At 40.7% G+C, this 14,057-nt stretch overlaps 1 protein-coding gene across 1 annotated transcript in view; it reads left to right on the forward strand.

The window, feature by feature from the left end:
* The first annotated feature begins 1,383 nt into the window (after positions 1–1,383).
* Positions 1,384–14,057, forward strand: part of CDC123 (cell division cycle 123) — a 31,278-nt gene continuing 18,604 nt past the window's right edge. Inside the window, exons 1-6 of the mRNA XM_084205492.1 lie at positions 1,384–1,645; positions 3,486–3,557; positions 5,365–5,419; positions 6,229–6,261; positions 8,681–8,776; positions 9,698–9,804. Coding sequence (XP_084061618.1) covers positions 1,572–1,645; positions 3,486–3,557; positions 5,365–5,419; positions 6,229–6,261; positions 8,681–8,776; positions 9,698–9,804 — 437 coding nt within the window. The 5' untranslated portion in view covers positions 1,384–1,571. The remainder of the gene's footprint in view (positions 1,646–3,485; positions 3,558–5,364; positions 5,420–6,228; positions 6,262–8,680; positions 8,777–9,697; positions 9,805–14,057) is intronic.

A 14,057-nucleotide genomic window follows, 5' to 3' on the forward strand; every position in this document is an offset into this window, starting at 1 on the left:
TCAAGATATCAGAACTAAACTTCAATATTAATACTTAGATGGATTAGCTTTCCTAAATCACTTTTCAGAAGACATTCTTGGATCCAAACACACATTCCAGCTGACAGCAACCAGATTTAATGGAAACTCAGCAAGGGGGGGTCCCATGGCAAATTCAAGGTCAAAGTCAAACGAAATACAGATTTTCTTACAAAGAATGTGCAAAGGAGACACTGGCAACATTTTATGCACGATTTAACCAACAGCAATCTGAGATACCTAGGCTGAAGATAAACATCATTAAAAACTCCTAAGGCACTTTAAACTTGTTACTTGCACTTTCGTGCTATGAATCTAGAAACAAAATCAATTTAGCAGCAATTACGTTGAAGGGAGGGAGAAAAGTAGGGGGAGAACGTTTCATTTTTATCACGGTATCTAGAAGCATGGGTGACCCACTGAGTGCCAAATAAAACATGGGCAACTAACTGCAAAGCAAGCAAGGATTATCTCACAGAAGCAGAAGAGGGTGAGAGGCAGCTCCCATGGTGTTATCAAACTTCCCAACAGCTGAGGTGTCACACAGCTGGAGAGACATCCCCAGACTGCAGATGGGAGAGCACAGGAGGAAACACCACGTGGAAACAACGCCATGCAGGGGACACGACAGCTGAACCACGGGGCTTAAATATCCCCCATGCTGCTCTGGTAATGCTGGACTTGGGACTGAGCAAAATGAAATAGTGGTGGATAGAAAACTTAACACAAGCTGACAATGCCAGCTCACAGCCCAGGGCTGCATCCAGAGGTTCTGCCCTCTCCCCTGTCCCTGTGAGAGCCCACTGGAGCTCTGTGCACAGCTCCGTGTCCCGAACACTGCAAGGACACAGAGCTGTCAGAGCAAGTCCAGAGGGGGCCACGAACCTGATAAAAGGACTGGAACACCTCCCCTCCAAAGACAGGCTGAGAAACTGGAGAAGGTTGTGTGGAGACTTCAGAGCACTTTCCAGCACCTGAAGGAGCTAGAGGGAAGCTGGAGAGGGCCTATTCATCGGAACTGCAGTGACAGAACAAGGGGTAATGGGTATAAATTGAAAGAGAGGAAATCTAGGTAAGATATTAGGAAGAAATCCTTTACTGTGAGGGTGATGAGGCATCAGAACAGATTGCCCAGGGAGCTGTGGATGCCAGGCCGGATAAAGCCTTGAGCAACCCCGTCTAAGGGGAGGTGTCCCTGCCCGTGGCAGGGGGGTGACTGGAACTGGATGATCTTTAAGATCCCTTCCAGCCCCTTAACATCCCACAAGTCTATGAAACAGCTCCATGCAGGGCACACACGGGCACAGGGAGGACAGCAGAACCTACAAGGATAACGCGTTACTCAGCCATTCCTCGGCTCGGGCAGGGCAGAGCGAAGGCAGCGCCGCGGGACGCTCCGGGCTCCGCGGGCTCCGGGCAGCGCGGAGGCGGCGGGGCGGGGCCGGGCCCTGTGCGCCGGCGATGGCGCCGGGCGGCGCCCGGAGCTGCGCGGGAGGTTCCGGGCGGAGCGGGAGCTTCCGGGAGCGGCCGGGCTGAGGAGGAGGAAGAGGAGGATGAAGAAGGAGCAGGTGGCGCACTGCCAGTTCTCCGTGTGGTACCCGCTCTTCAAGGCAGTGACCATCCGCAGGTGTGGGCGGTGAGGGGCGGCGGGGGCTGGGAGAGGCGGTGCGGGCATTCGGGGAGCGTGTGGGGAGGCGTGTGCGGCCGGGTGGGAGCGGCTGGGAGGAGTGTGGGGCGAGGGAGGGTGTCCTGCTCCTCCCCTCAGCCCTGCTGAGGCTCGCCTGGAGTGCTGTGTCCGGTTCTGGGCTGCTCAGAGCAGGAGGGACATGGAGCTCCTGGAACGGCTCCAGTGCAGGGCTACGAGCGTGGTTGCGGGACTGGAAAAGCTGAGGGAGCTGGGCCTGTTCAGCCTCGGGAGTCACAGAATGGTTTGGGTTAGGAGGGACCTTAAAGATCTGGTTCCAATCCCCTGCCATGGGCAAGGACACCTCCCTCTAGACCAGGTTGCTCCAAGCTCCTTCCAACCTCCAGGGATGGGGCAGCCACAGCCTCTCTGGGCAACCCGTGCCAGGGCCTCACCACCCTCACAAGAAAGAATTTATAACTAATGTTTATCTAAACTGACTCTCTCAATTTGAACCGGTTCCCCCATGTGCTGTCACTTCAAGCTCTTTAAATAGTCTTGCTCCATCTTTCCTGCAAGTTCCCTTCAGGTATTGGAAGGAAAAAGAGATTACTGAGAGGGGTCTTCATTAATGGATATAAATATCTAAAGAGGGGGTGCCAAAGGATGGACCAGGCTCTGCTTGGTGTTGCCCAGCAATAGAAGGCAAAGGGAAGATAGTGATGTCCAGGAAATTCCACCTGAACATGAGGAAAAAATTTTGTAGTGAGCAGTAACTGAGCACTGGAACATACTGTCTAGAGAGGCTGTGGAGTCTCCCTCACTGGAGATATTCCAGAAGTGTCTGGACACATCCCTGTGCTCTGGGATGGCTCTGCTTGAGCAGGGAGGTTGGAGCAGGTGAGCCCTGTGGTCCCTGCCAACCTGACCCATTCTGGGATTCTCTGGGGCTGCGTGAGGTAGAGGGGACCTGTGTGGAGCAGAGCTGGGCTAGAGGTGGTACAGGATTGATTGAGCCATCAGCTGCAGTCCAGGGAGCTGGGGTCTTGTCTCTACATCCCAAGGGAAGCCCTGGGGCAGGCCAGGTACCCCTGTGCTCCCTGCTCTCCTGGTGGGACTCCATGCTGAGCATCAGAATATATCCACACTCTTCTTATTATCCACATCCTGCTATCCACACTGCTGTTCCTACTTGCCTACTTAAACTATGACTGAGTAGATCCAACCCAAGTGGCCGGCTTGGTGTTTGTGTGTATTTCTGGAAGCCACAGTAAATTCTGCAGTTTCTAGGATGCTGCTGCAGGTCATGAGATGATTACACGAACTACCAGTAGCTCAGGAAAGTCGAGATAGCTGTCCTGCTGGATCAAAAAGTGCTGACATCATGCTTTTAGTAATCAAAGCATTTGATCTTTTATCTTTCTTAGTGTTTACACAGGTTTTTTTTTGGTAAGTTTGGTGATAGTCTTGCATTTTTGGAATGTTAAGATAGCATAGGCAAGTTTTATTTGGATTTCAGAAGGAAAACCTTTAGTTTGAGCAACATGTTGTCTCCTCACAAGCTGCACACAATTCTACTAGTAATTTCTTAGCACTTTGAAAGAGTGGGGCAGTTTTGTGTATTTCATCTAAAATTTTTGTCCTATGCATCCATGGCATGGGCATTGGTTTTTTGGGTGAGGGATAAGATGGGTGAAAGAGAATTTTCTTCCATAATGTTAGGGGATAAAACATAGTGCTGTTGGGGTATGTGCTATGAACAAAACAAATTATTTTATTCCACTAGGATTTTATTAGAACAAATAGCAATAAGGTATTAAAGAGATTTTCACATTTCTTCCAGTGTTATACTTCCCCTGCCAGAGAATGTGAAAGAGTATTTGCTGGATGATGGAACACTGGTGGTTTCTGGAAGGTAAAGTGTGTTTTCTCCCCATTCCAAGTATTAATGCCATTTTTTATTCACAGCACCATTTTGTATATACATATTGTATTGAGCATAATGAGTTTTTCAATTTGACCAGTGTGACTGCAGTAAACCTCACACTGTGTGACCACGTGAATGGGCTGACTGTTGTTAGTGCAGCTGGATTTGCTGGTGCCTGAAGCAGATCCTAAAATCCACAAACTACAGTTTCTTCTAGACCAAGTGGACAAAGTCCTTTCATTTTTTCCTCCACCCTTCTTTGGGGAGTGTACCAGTCTCTGGGATGCTCAGCTGCTGGTTTGTGTTTGCTTCTTTGGATCTGGTTGGGTCCAGTTTACAGGCTTGACCTGTCCCATGCCAGTCCAATTCTCAATAAAATAATCTCTATACAGACTCAATAATTAGTAACATTTTATATAGTCACTTGCAATCCATGCATATGACAAAGCTGAATGTCCTGTATGAACACCCATGCCAGGATTTTGGATGCAGAAGGATGAGGTGGAGAGGTAGCAGGAGCAGTTGGTCAGAACACAGGCCTTGCTCTTTGTTTCTGTGTAGGATCTCACTGTGTGGTTTCCTTGTGGAATGGTTGCTGCATGCATCTTGTTAATGATCAAACTCAGAAATCAGTCCTCACTCCATGATTCCCTAACTGGTAGTTTGCCCCTTGCAGAGCAACCAGTGAGGTTGTGTGTGAAAGGGAGCTTGGTTTGATTTATCAGCTATCAATTTATATTAAAATTGAAGCTGTTTAAATGCCTTGTAAACATTAAAGGCTTTAATTTTGAATTTCTAAATTTTTTTTCTTATTAAAGGATATCCAGAAAATTAGAATTGTTTTTTAAACTATTTTGGATCAGAAATAGTATTGTCACCTGCTTCTGCAGAATTGTGCAATTTATTTAGCAGCAGCTGTTTATTTTAATAAGCCTTCAGAAAAGCTGAAATTGAAGGTTTGACTTAACAGCTGTGTTCTACAATTTTGCTGTCTTCAGTGAAGTAATGGACAGCTGTATGATTGATTTAAATTACATTTTTAAGATGTTTACAGTTAAAATCCCTTTTAGAAACCATTTTTTTTCTGAGTTGAATTTCCTTAGCTATAAGTGAATGTGATCTTCCCGCACTCAAGTCCAAGATTGCTTCTAACCTTCAGTGCACCTTTATCTGACCTCTAGATCTCAAAAACTGGATTGATGGTTTAGTCCCTGTGGAAGTGCATTGAGGGACTGCAGAGACTCAGCTTGTCTAAGAATTGACTTTTGGCAGGGATGTGCATTTGACCTTGCCCTGTTTGCTACATTCTCCACTTTCCCTAGGATCTTCTTTTGTCTGTGTGCTGAGTGTGAGGACCTTTTCTTTTCAGAGCCAGAAATTCACAGGTCAACATTTGAAACTCAAGGTTTCTGAATTTTTACTTGGAAAGGGAGTATGGAGGCAAAAATTTAAATTGAACTTATTTTAAAAAAAAATTAAATTTGTGTTTATGTCAGAGTACAGTAAAAGAATAATTGGCAGGGTGTTGGAAAGCTTCAGTTATGGTGTTTTAGAGCAAAAACTGATCTGCTAATTTGAAAGAAACAAAGTGTTCAGGGTGGGTCCTAGGCCTAATGCCAGCTATTCAGTCTTTAGTTTTCAGTACTGGCATCTCTGATTTTTCTCTGTCAGGGTTCTGAGGTTTAATCTTGAAACCATTTTGACACCAAGAGCTGGAAGTGCTGTGGAAAGGTAATATACATGGTCAGGTCAAACTCCAGTGCTTAATTTTTTTCCTGTTAATTTTTTCTTTCAGAGAAGATCCACCAAGTCATGCTCATGAGGGGGGTGATGATGCAGAGGAGATACAGGTCAGCATAAAATGCAAATTAATGTCAAGTCTCTTGAGAAAAATATGAGTGTATAACTTTTTCTGCATGATTTATAGATATGTAGAGTCCTTCACAGAAATAATTATCATGTGGTAGTTGCCATGAAAAACATAGAAATATGATCACTTATTCTGTGAAGTCAGGGAAAGTTTAAGATATTTCTATGCTCTGTCACAGAAGACTTTTTTTATTTTTCATTTCTTGATAATTGCATTTGTAATAATGATTAGGGAATGTTGAAACTGAACTTAGTGCTGTTTCATGCCCTGAATAATTAGGAGTACGTTTGGAGTAGTTACTTCAAGAAACAGTGAAAGTTTCTGAGGTCATAATGACTCAGAAGGCCCTTCTAGAGGGAAAGAGGGAAAACACTGAAAGATGTTGTAATTACAAGGTGAGAGAAGGTACAAAAAGGAGAAGAAAAAGAAATAAATGTGGAACTAATGGATCATGGGTCTAAGGATGGAAGTGCTGGAGCTGGAGGCAAGCTGTAGATAGGGAAGACTGAGTTCTGAAATGTCCATCTTTCTGACATCAATCAGAATTGAAATATATACAGGCATATTTTTATCAATACTTTAGAGTAGTACTTCTCCTGAGTATACACTGTTTTTCCTGTCTTTCTTACTTTACAACCAAAATAATTGCAGGATGGTGATGTTATGCTGTCTGGGGCAATGATTTTATCTACATTGTTGTAAGAGGCTGCATGAATTCTGATGTTTTCATAAATTATAAAGGATGGCTCAGGAAGCTGGTAACCTTTGGTTTGTTCTTATTTTGAACAGTGGTCAGATGATGAGAACACTACAACCCTTAAGGTAAGGTCCTGTAAAAGCCCACTCTGGGTTTGTCAGCAGTTTCCTTTCTGCAGCCACGTGATACAAACTTGTTGCTGGTTAGATATAGCTCTTGCTGTATTTAACATTTTTCAGACCATTTTAGATGGATGGCAGTATAGATGTAACTTCAAAAAGTTTTTGCTGGCTTAATTTTATTTAACTAAAATAAAACACTTATCTTCATCCCTGACAATCATACACTTGTTAGACCCTAGGAAATGAACTGCAGTACAGCTCTAAATATAGCTGTCTTTCATTTTCACCACTTTGAGTATCTCCAAATTATTTAATCAGACTGGATGCAGAAGAAACCAAACCCCTGCAGCTCAATGTTCACAGCTTTTCTCTTGTTATGCCATTATTTTTTCTAAGTACATCTCTCTATCATGTTTTTTTTTCTTTTCCTGTCTTTATGGTTTCCTTGCACGTGGAATCAAGATCATAATGGATGCAAGCCAGTCTTTCTTGATGTTTTTTGTACATCTTTTTTTGAAATTTGCTGTTGCCCTGTCACTGTCAGAGTTAAAGTACTCATGGCACTTGTCTGCCATCAATGCTGTGACTTAAATCCTTTAGCTCCCTGATGTTCATCAGGAGTTGCTCATGTTGGATTAGGTGCCCTATAATCACAGCCCTGCTTTGAGTGATGCTTCTGCTAGCACAGAATTTATAGCCTTGAGTTGAAAACTAATACATTTGTGCACAGTGGTTAATCTTCAGTTCAAATATTTAACCTTTGATAACGTAGATTTCTTAAATTGTAAATTATTTAAAACAAGGATTTTAGGATCCATCATATGGTTTGCAAAGCCCATGGTGATGATGCTACATAAGTAAAACCAGAGTTTTGAGTCAGGTTCTGTTATAACGTAGAACACAATAAGAAAATACATAATTAAGAGGTATTTACCTGTCAGAAGAGCACAGGGCAAATGACTCTAGTATATCTAGGTAAGTCTGCAGCTTCCTCATGAGGGGAGTAGAGGGGCACAAAGTTCTGTTTCTAGAATAATGGTTACAAAGCCAGACATTCAAAATTCAGGAAATGATGGAGTCCAGCTTGTTTATGCAGTTGCAGAACTTTCCACTCGTGTGTGTATTTATCCTCTTGTGTTAATCAAATAACACATTGGTAACATTTTCCTGAGGAGGCTTAGTATGTGCTGGTATTACATATATAGTAGGACTCCTGATTCCTGTCAAAACAAGAGAAGCTTGGATCAGAATGCAGTGGATGAAGAGTTTTACTTCTTGCAGGAGCAGTTTCTAGAATCAACTGAAAGTCTAAAAATAAAATTAGATAAGTGGGGTTTTTTCTGTTTTCTGAGTGTAGTTTCCCATGGAGACTAGGTAATGTATGAAGGAAAGGTTCAGAATGCTTGAAGCTCAGTCTAGGTCGCTGCACTAAAATGTGAGAAGGTTTTTTTAAATGTTTGCATTTGGGGAAGCTGTAGTGAAGAGATGCCAGCATGTATGAGTTTTCTTATTCACTTGTATGGCTGTGAGGGTTTTGTTGTTTAAGAGGCATCAATTAGCTTTAGCCTAGGAGTTACTTTTTAATTGAGTTTCAAAATGAGTAGAAATAGTGTTCCTATATACTTCTTGCTATAAATCCTGTAACATGAAAAATCTTTGACATATGCTTCAAATCCTTTCATATTATTTTAAAGGTCAGCAACCTGTTTTGGTTTTTTTTTACTGTTGCACCACATTCAGAGTAGAGTTTGGAGCAACCTAAAGAGTTGGGGTTTTTTTTTACCTCAGTCTTACCTTTTCCATGTTCTTTACAAGTCAAGGTTTTCTAGTCCAACCTTTGCAGTGTGTCCTCTACTTTGAATCAATATATTGTTAAGCACCTACTTTAAGACCTAATTGAAGAGCTGATTAGTTAAAGTATTACTAACATTTTATAAAACTAGAGCCTAAATGAGCAGCTGTCACTCAAATTGCCTGTGAATTGATAAAGATATGTTTAATTCTAAAATCACTCTTTAGGAGTTTAAATATTACTGGGTCTTATTTGTATACAATAATCTACCATAGGTTATAAACCAACAGGTAAGGATTTAAGGTTTGGTTATTTGACTTGTGTTTTTGCCAGCTGTTGCAGATTTCATGGTGGCTCTTACGATGTTTTGGATTTTCTCCTGAAGTTCATGATACTTGCTAGCAATGAGAGTGAGAACTGGGAGCATTTTCAGTTTTCTCTGATTGAAAAAATTACAGATTTGATAAAGTGATTTCTTTAAGTGATTTTATTGTGCACTGTGTTTCTGAGGTTCATACTGATTTTGGACTTATTTCTAATGCAATATGTATTTTTGATAGTATTTAGAAGATGGCTACACTTCAATTAAATGTATTGAAATTTATATTTTTGCTGTTGTCCTTTGTTTAGGCACCAGAATTTCCTGAGTTCACAGCTAAAGTTCAAGAAGCAATAAGTTCCTTGGGTGGCAGTGTTTTTCCTAAACTCAACTGGAGTGCTCCAAGGGTAAGAATGCTGGCTCCCAAAACTTGTAACAGACGTTGTCATACAAAATGTTTTGTGTTTGTTTTCTCTCAATGCTTTGGAAAGAAGAGGAGACTAGTGGTTCTGATGAAGAAAGAAGTGATACACAAGGTATCAGTGAAGTGGTGGATTCTTTAAGTGGAGTCCACCACTTCACTGATACCTTGTCTATCACTAGGTGGTGATGGTGCATTTTTAGGGAGGCTGATGCATGGCAGCACTGACTTTCCTATCTAAAACTAGTTCAGGATACTAGTTGCAACCTTTACCTGGTATAAAGATTAAAAGCACCACAGTTTCAAAAAAAAAAAGGCAGTAAATTTTCCCCTAGTTAATTTTAGGTACTCATATTTTGTCTGTCATTAGATAGTGATTTTTAGGGAGACTGATGCATGGCAGCAGTGACTTCCCTATCTAAAACCTATATCCTGGTCACAGATGGTTGTGTGATGGGCAGGCTCTTGTTCAGGATCCTAGTTGAAAACTTTACCTGGTATAAAGATGAAAAGCACCACAGTTTCAAAAAAAAGGCAATAAATTTTCTTCTAGTTAATTTTAAGTACTCTTAACTATACTGTAAGGATGAGTGCATCCAAATATTGTTGTTTTGTGTTCTCAAGAGACATTGTGTTCAATCAAGCATTCCAAGAAAATTCCTGGAAGCAGTAAGGCAAAAACCTAATTTTGCAAATGAATTTGCACTGCTTTCATCAGAGTATTCATAAGAAAATCAAGCACTTGTCTATCTTGTCTCTTTTAACCACTAATTAAGTTTTCCTCAAAATAAAAAGAAATACTTTTCTGCATGTATTTCAAACCTTGCATAATATTTAGATAGACTTGAAGTTTGCAGTCCCTCCTGCTAATATAAGTGTGTTTCAGGTAATGTCTGTGTTTCTTTAGGATGCCTACTGGATAGCAATGAACAGCTCTCTGAAATGTAAAGCTCTCAGTGACATCTTCCTCCTCTTCAAGAGTTCAGACTTCATCACTCGTGACCTCACTCAGCCGTAAGTCCATTTCCAGCAGACAGTCTTAGTTATACACAGCCAGGAAAAGCCAAAAGCAAACCAGAAAGACATTAAAGTAGCACATACAACCAGTGTGCCTTGACAGTATGGACTAAGAACATATTTTTTTGTCTACCTTTCCAGAGCAAGTCATGTTGTATTCTTGAGACTTTTTGCCTTCCCACCCCTCTTGGTGTTTACTTGTTGCTATCCTCCTTATTGGTGCCAGTTCTTATGGTAATACAGTGTGACTTTACCATGTCCTCTTATTTTAAAGCTGTTGAGGTTTGTGTGGCTGCCTGGAAATGCTTGAGACTTCTGCTAACATATTTCACATATTTCTAGAGCTTGTTCTGAACCCAAGTTCTTGTAGCTCTTGAAACAAATACATTACAGGTGACTAAGGATAGCAATTAGAGATGAAATTAAAAATATGATGTGCTTGGGGTTGATTTTTATCTGCTCACATGAAGGGAGTATTTAATTGTATAGGAACAGTTTCCTCCTGTAGTACCTGCATCTCATTGATTTATGTCACTCATTTCTAAAATACAGCATTTTTCTGAAAGAAAATGAGATTACTGGAGTTGATATTTCTGTTACTATGGTTACTTTTTTGGTTTTTTCCTAGACAAGCAGAATTTCAAAGAAAAGGGGCAATCCGTCCTTGGCATCTGACAGATTATTTTCCAGTAATTATTCAATGCTTATTTACAGTACAGGATCTTTCAGGAGACCCAGTCAAATGCAGAGCCATTGTCCTAGGTGCCTTATAGGGGGTTAACATGTGTAAGTTTCATGTCAAGTGGCTTATGTCTTGATAAAAATTTTCTTTTTAAAGTGTGAAACCTGTTAGATTAATGCTGTGCAGCTGCCTTCTTTTTTATTCCTGCAACTCTAATGAGACTGTCTTTCCTCAGCTTTTGGTATATGAGAAAAAAAAAAGGGGCTCTTGGCAGCAAGGCTGTAAGTCCAGTTCTGATTATATATTTATATCATGCCTAACCTGCAATGAGAGCAGGTGCTGGGGAAGAGACTGAGGAGGAGGGGAGAAGATATTGGAGAGATAAAAGAATTTGAAAAGTATGTTGGGCTTGGGAAACAATTGTGAAGAATGAGAATTCATGATTTTGGGGTCACAGAGAATGAAAGGAATGGGGAAGATGAGAAATCTATAGTTTACATGTCAGAGGCTAGTGAATTCTCAGAAGCCTTTGGTGCCTTCTCAAGGAGCTGCTTTTCATGGTTTCCCCTAATGAGAGATGGGGTGTCTGGAGGATGGCTTGTTCACAGAGTTGAGCAGTAAAATTTTTGTTGCAATGGTTTTCAGGACTGATTCTCGTAGGTCTGAAAAGGACTGCACACTTTGCATCATCCCTTTGTGAATGTTTAATAGTATGGAGTTTATATTTACTGTCTTCATGCATAAAGAGATCCAGCAAAAAGTACCCAGAGCTCTTTGCAGAATTCCTGTTTGATTCACTGTTTTCTAGTGAGTCTTGGCAACAAGCAAGTGTTCAGCAAGTGCCACTTGATTTAGATGTGGCAACTCTTTGTGTGGTACAATGAATTGGCTCAACCACCTTCACTGATACTGAAATCAGTTTATTTTCTCTCTGGATTAATCTTGTATCAGTTCCAGTCAGTGCCTCAGCTCTTCACTTCACCCCTGCAGTCAGCGCTGGCTTGGTGGGAGGGGCAGTGAGGACATTCTGGCTGTGGTGTGAGGTTTCTCAGCATGGCTGTTGACTTGAAGCATCAGTGATTTCATCTGAAGCTCACACAAGAGCAGTGGTGACTGAGCAGCCCATAGCAGACACATTTCTCTTCTCCTGATCCTGCTGTGGGAGAATAACCTCTGGCAGAAAGGCAGCACCTCAAACTCCACTGCTCCATTCCATTTATGCTTTTTTCCCAATGTGTTAAGACCACCAGATAGCACAACTAAGGTGGTAAAAAAGTAAAGCTTATGACATGACTGTGGGAAATCACCTTGGTCTCTGTGTATATCTTGTAATTTATGAGTATGTCATACTCGATTAAAGCATATATTATTGTCCAGTCTCTGCTTGGTATTTCTAAATTACAAAATTATTTGTACAGAATGTCCCCAAACAGTGCAATGATTATTGCTAAATCAGTGGTCGTCCTTAATTATACTATTGATTAGCTGCCAGTTCACTAGTCCTTAGCAAGCAGAAATTAAAAATGTAGCTGGCAGAAGGACCTGAAGTGCTGAACAAATGAAAATTACATACATAATGCATCCAAATCCCTTGGAAGGACTGCTTGGAGAGAGGAGAAATGCACTATATTTCTTCTTTGTCAATAATGCTTGGTATGGTCTAAAGGTTTCTTGCCCTACCTAAGTAACAGCTGAAATGCTGAATACCCTTTTTTTGGTGTTGTTGTTTTGTTTCCTGTGCAATTGTATAAACTTAAATATCCACTTCATGGGTCATAATATGGTAAATGTGTTGCAATGGCAATTTGTAGATCTGGGGTTTAACCTAGAAATTTAAGCCAGTGATGTGGGGCTTAAGGCAAACCACTTTCTTTGCCTTTTTCTTCCTCTCCCATTTCCTGTCTGCCTCTAAACATTGATCAGCTCAGGGAATGCCCTTGTTGTAATTCTCAACTGTCTCAAGTTCCGAGAAAACTTCAATCAATTAATGCTTCAATACAAATGATTAAAAAATATGGACTCAGTGCAAATATACCAAGCATGATTAAATTGCTGTGACTGTTTTAAAAGTTTGGATTCTCTCATGATGCTGACACCTTGGTTGAAGAGTTCAGACTAATAAATTACCTTTTCCAGCATGTTTATTTTAAATAAATTATCAAAGACTTCAGAGCGATGTACTCATTAATGCAGTTGATGTTGTTTCTGCTTCAAAGTCAGCATTATATTTTTCTTAGCTGAGTTCACAAAAAATCTTGTGGGTGGTGTGATCTTAATTTTTCAGGAATTAATGTAGGCTTTCAGAAGTTTAGTGTTGAGTATATGTGATAAAAAAAATCCCTTTCTAACTGGGATTTCTGTTAAGTGATTAAAACTCCTCTTTTGAGCAGAAAGCTCTGTGTAGCCCTGGTGGCTGTATTGGTGTAAAATACAGTTTTCTTCCTTATTGTTGGAATGGGTGGACTATGTTTTAACAAAACATGATTGACTGCTCACCTTGAGACTGGTAGAAATATTAGCAGTACTTCTAATGATGTGATAATGCCTCTGCATTCTGACAACCTTTCTGATGCCAGACTTAATGCTTTTAATATTCCAAATTGTAGGGAAATTTCAAAGTTTTTTGAGATATGGAGGAATAACAGCCTGTGTTCTTCTAACAGAACATAGGAGGCAGTGTTGGACCATTAAAAAATGTGCCTTAGCACTCCAGTATCTTTTTGCAGGAGCTGGTAGTTTAGGCTTTAATATAAACTGTTTCAAGGTAGGCAGTTGCACATGAGAGGATGTGGAAAATGAGGCCTTTGATGGCGATTTTTTTTATCTTGAGGTTTTACTCTTGCCCATTTTTCCTAGCAATTTACAGTGTGGTGCAAGATTTTCTTTTCAGTGGTGTATGAATTTTCTATTTCTTTTAGGCCTCAGAGTTCCAGCAAGGTTTAATATTAAAGGAATAATGATACAGTTCTAAGGCTGTTAAAAACTTTTCCTTGTTCTTTTTTTAAATAAGATTTTAAAATAAACCATGAGATAATAACAGGGAAGTATCAGGTACAGAATAAATTTTACAATTCTCATCATATTCGTAACAGTTCCTAATTCTCTCAGTGATTCACAGATGAGTTCATGACTTTCTTAGCAGGGTAGGTACCAACCTTATTAAATTGCTTTTCTTAGTGTTGAAAACTGACCTGCATAATGACTTTTTGTAGCATGTCCTGTGGTCAAGTATTTACATTTGGAGTTTGACACAGAGCTGCAAATATAAAGAGATCTTGATCCTTCTGGTCTTGACTTTTAAGTGTAACTCTGTAAAAAAGCTGTTGACTACAACACAACAGAAGAGCTTGATCCTTTCACCCATAGCATTCAAAATGACAATTTTCAGAGGCTTCAGAAAATACAGCCCAGGCATGTCTCAGTTTGGGGTTCCTGACATCTTTCCTGATTGTTCTTTCAAGTATGTCCAAACCTGAATAGGATGTGGGTTGAAGACACTCCACTTAGCATTGTGCCTCTAGAGATCAAAAGCCCATCTGTAATACACAAGTTCAGATGGGTCTCAGCA

Source organism: Fringilla coelebs (genome assembly GCF_963513975.1).
Source record: "Fringilla coelebs genome assembly, chromosome: 5".
Taxonomy (NCBI): domain Eukaryota; kingdom Metazoa; phylum Chordata; class Aves; order Passeriformes; family Fringillidae; genus Fringilla; species Fringilla coelebs.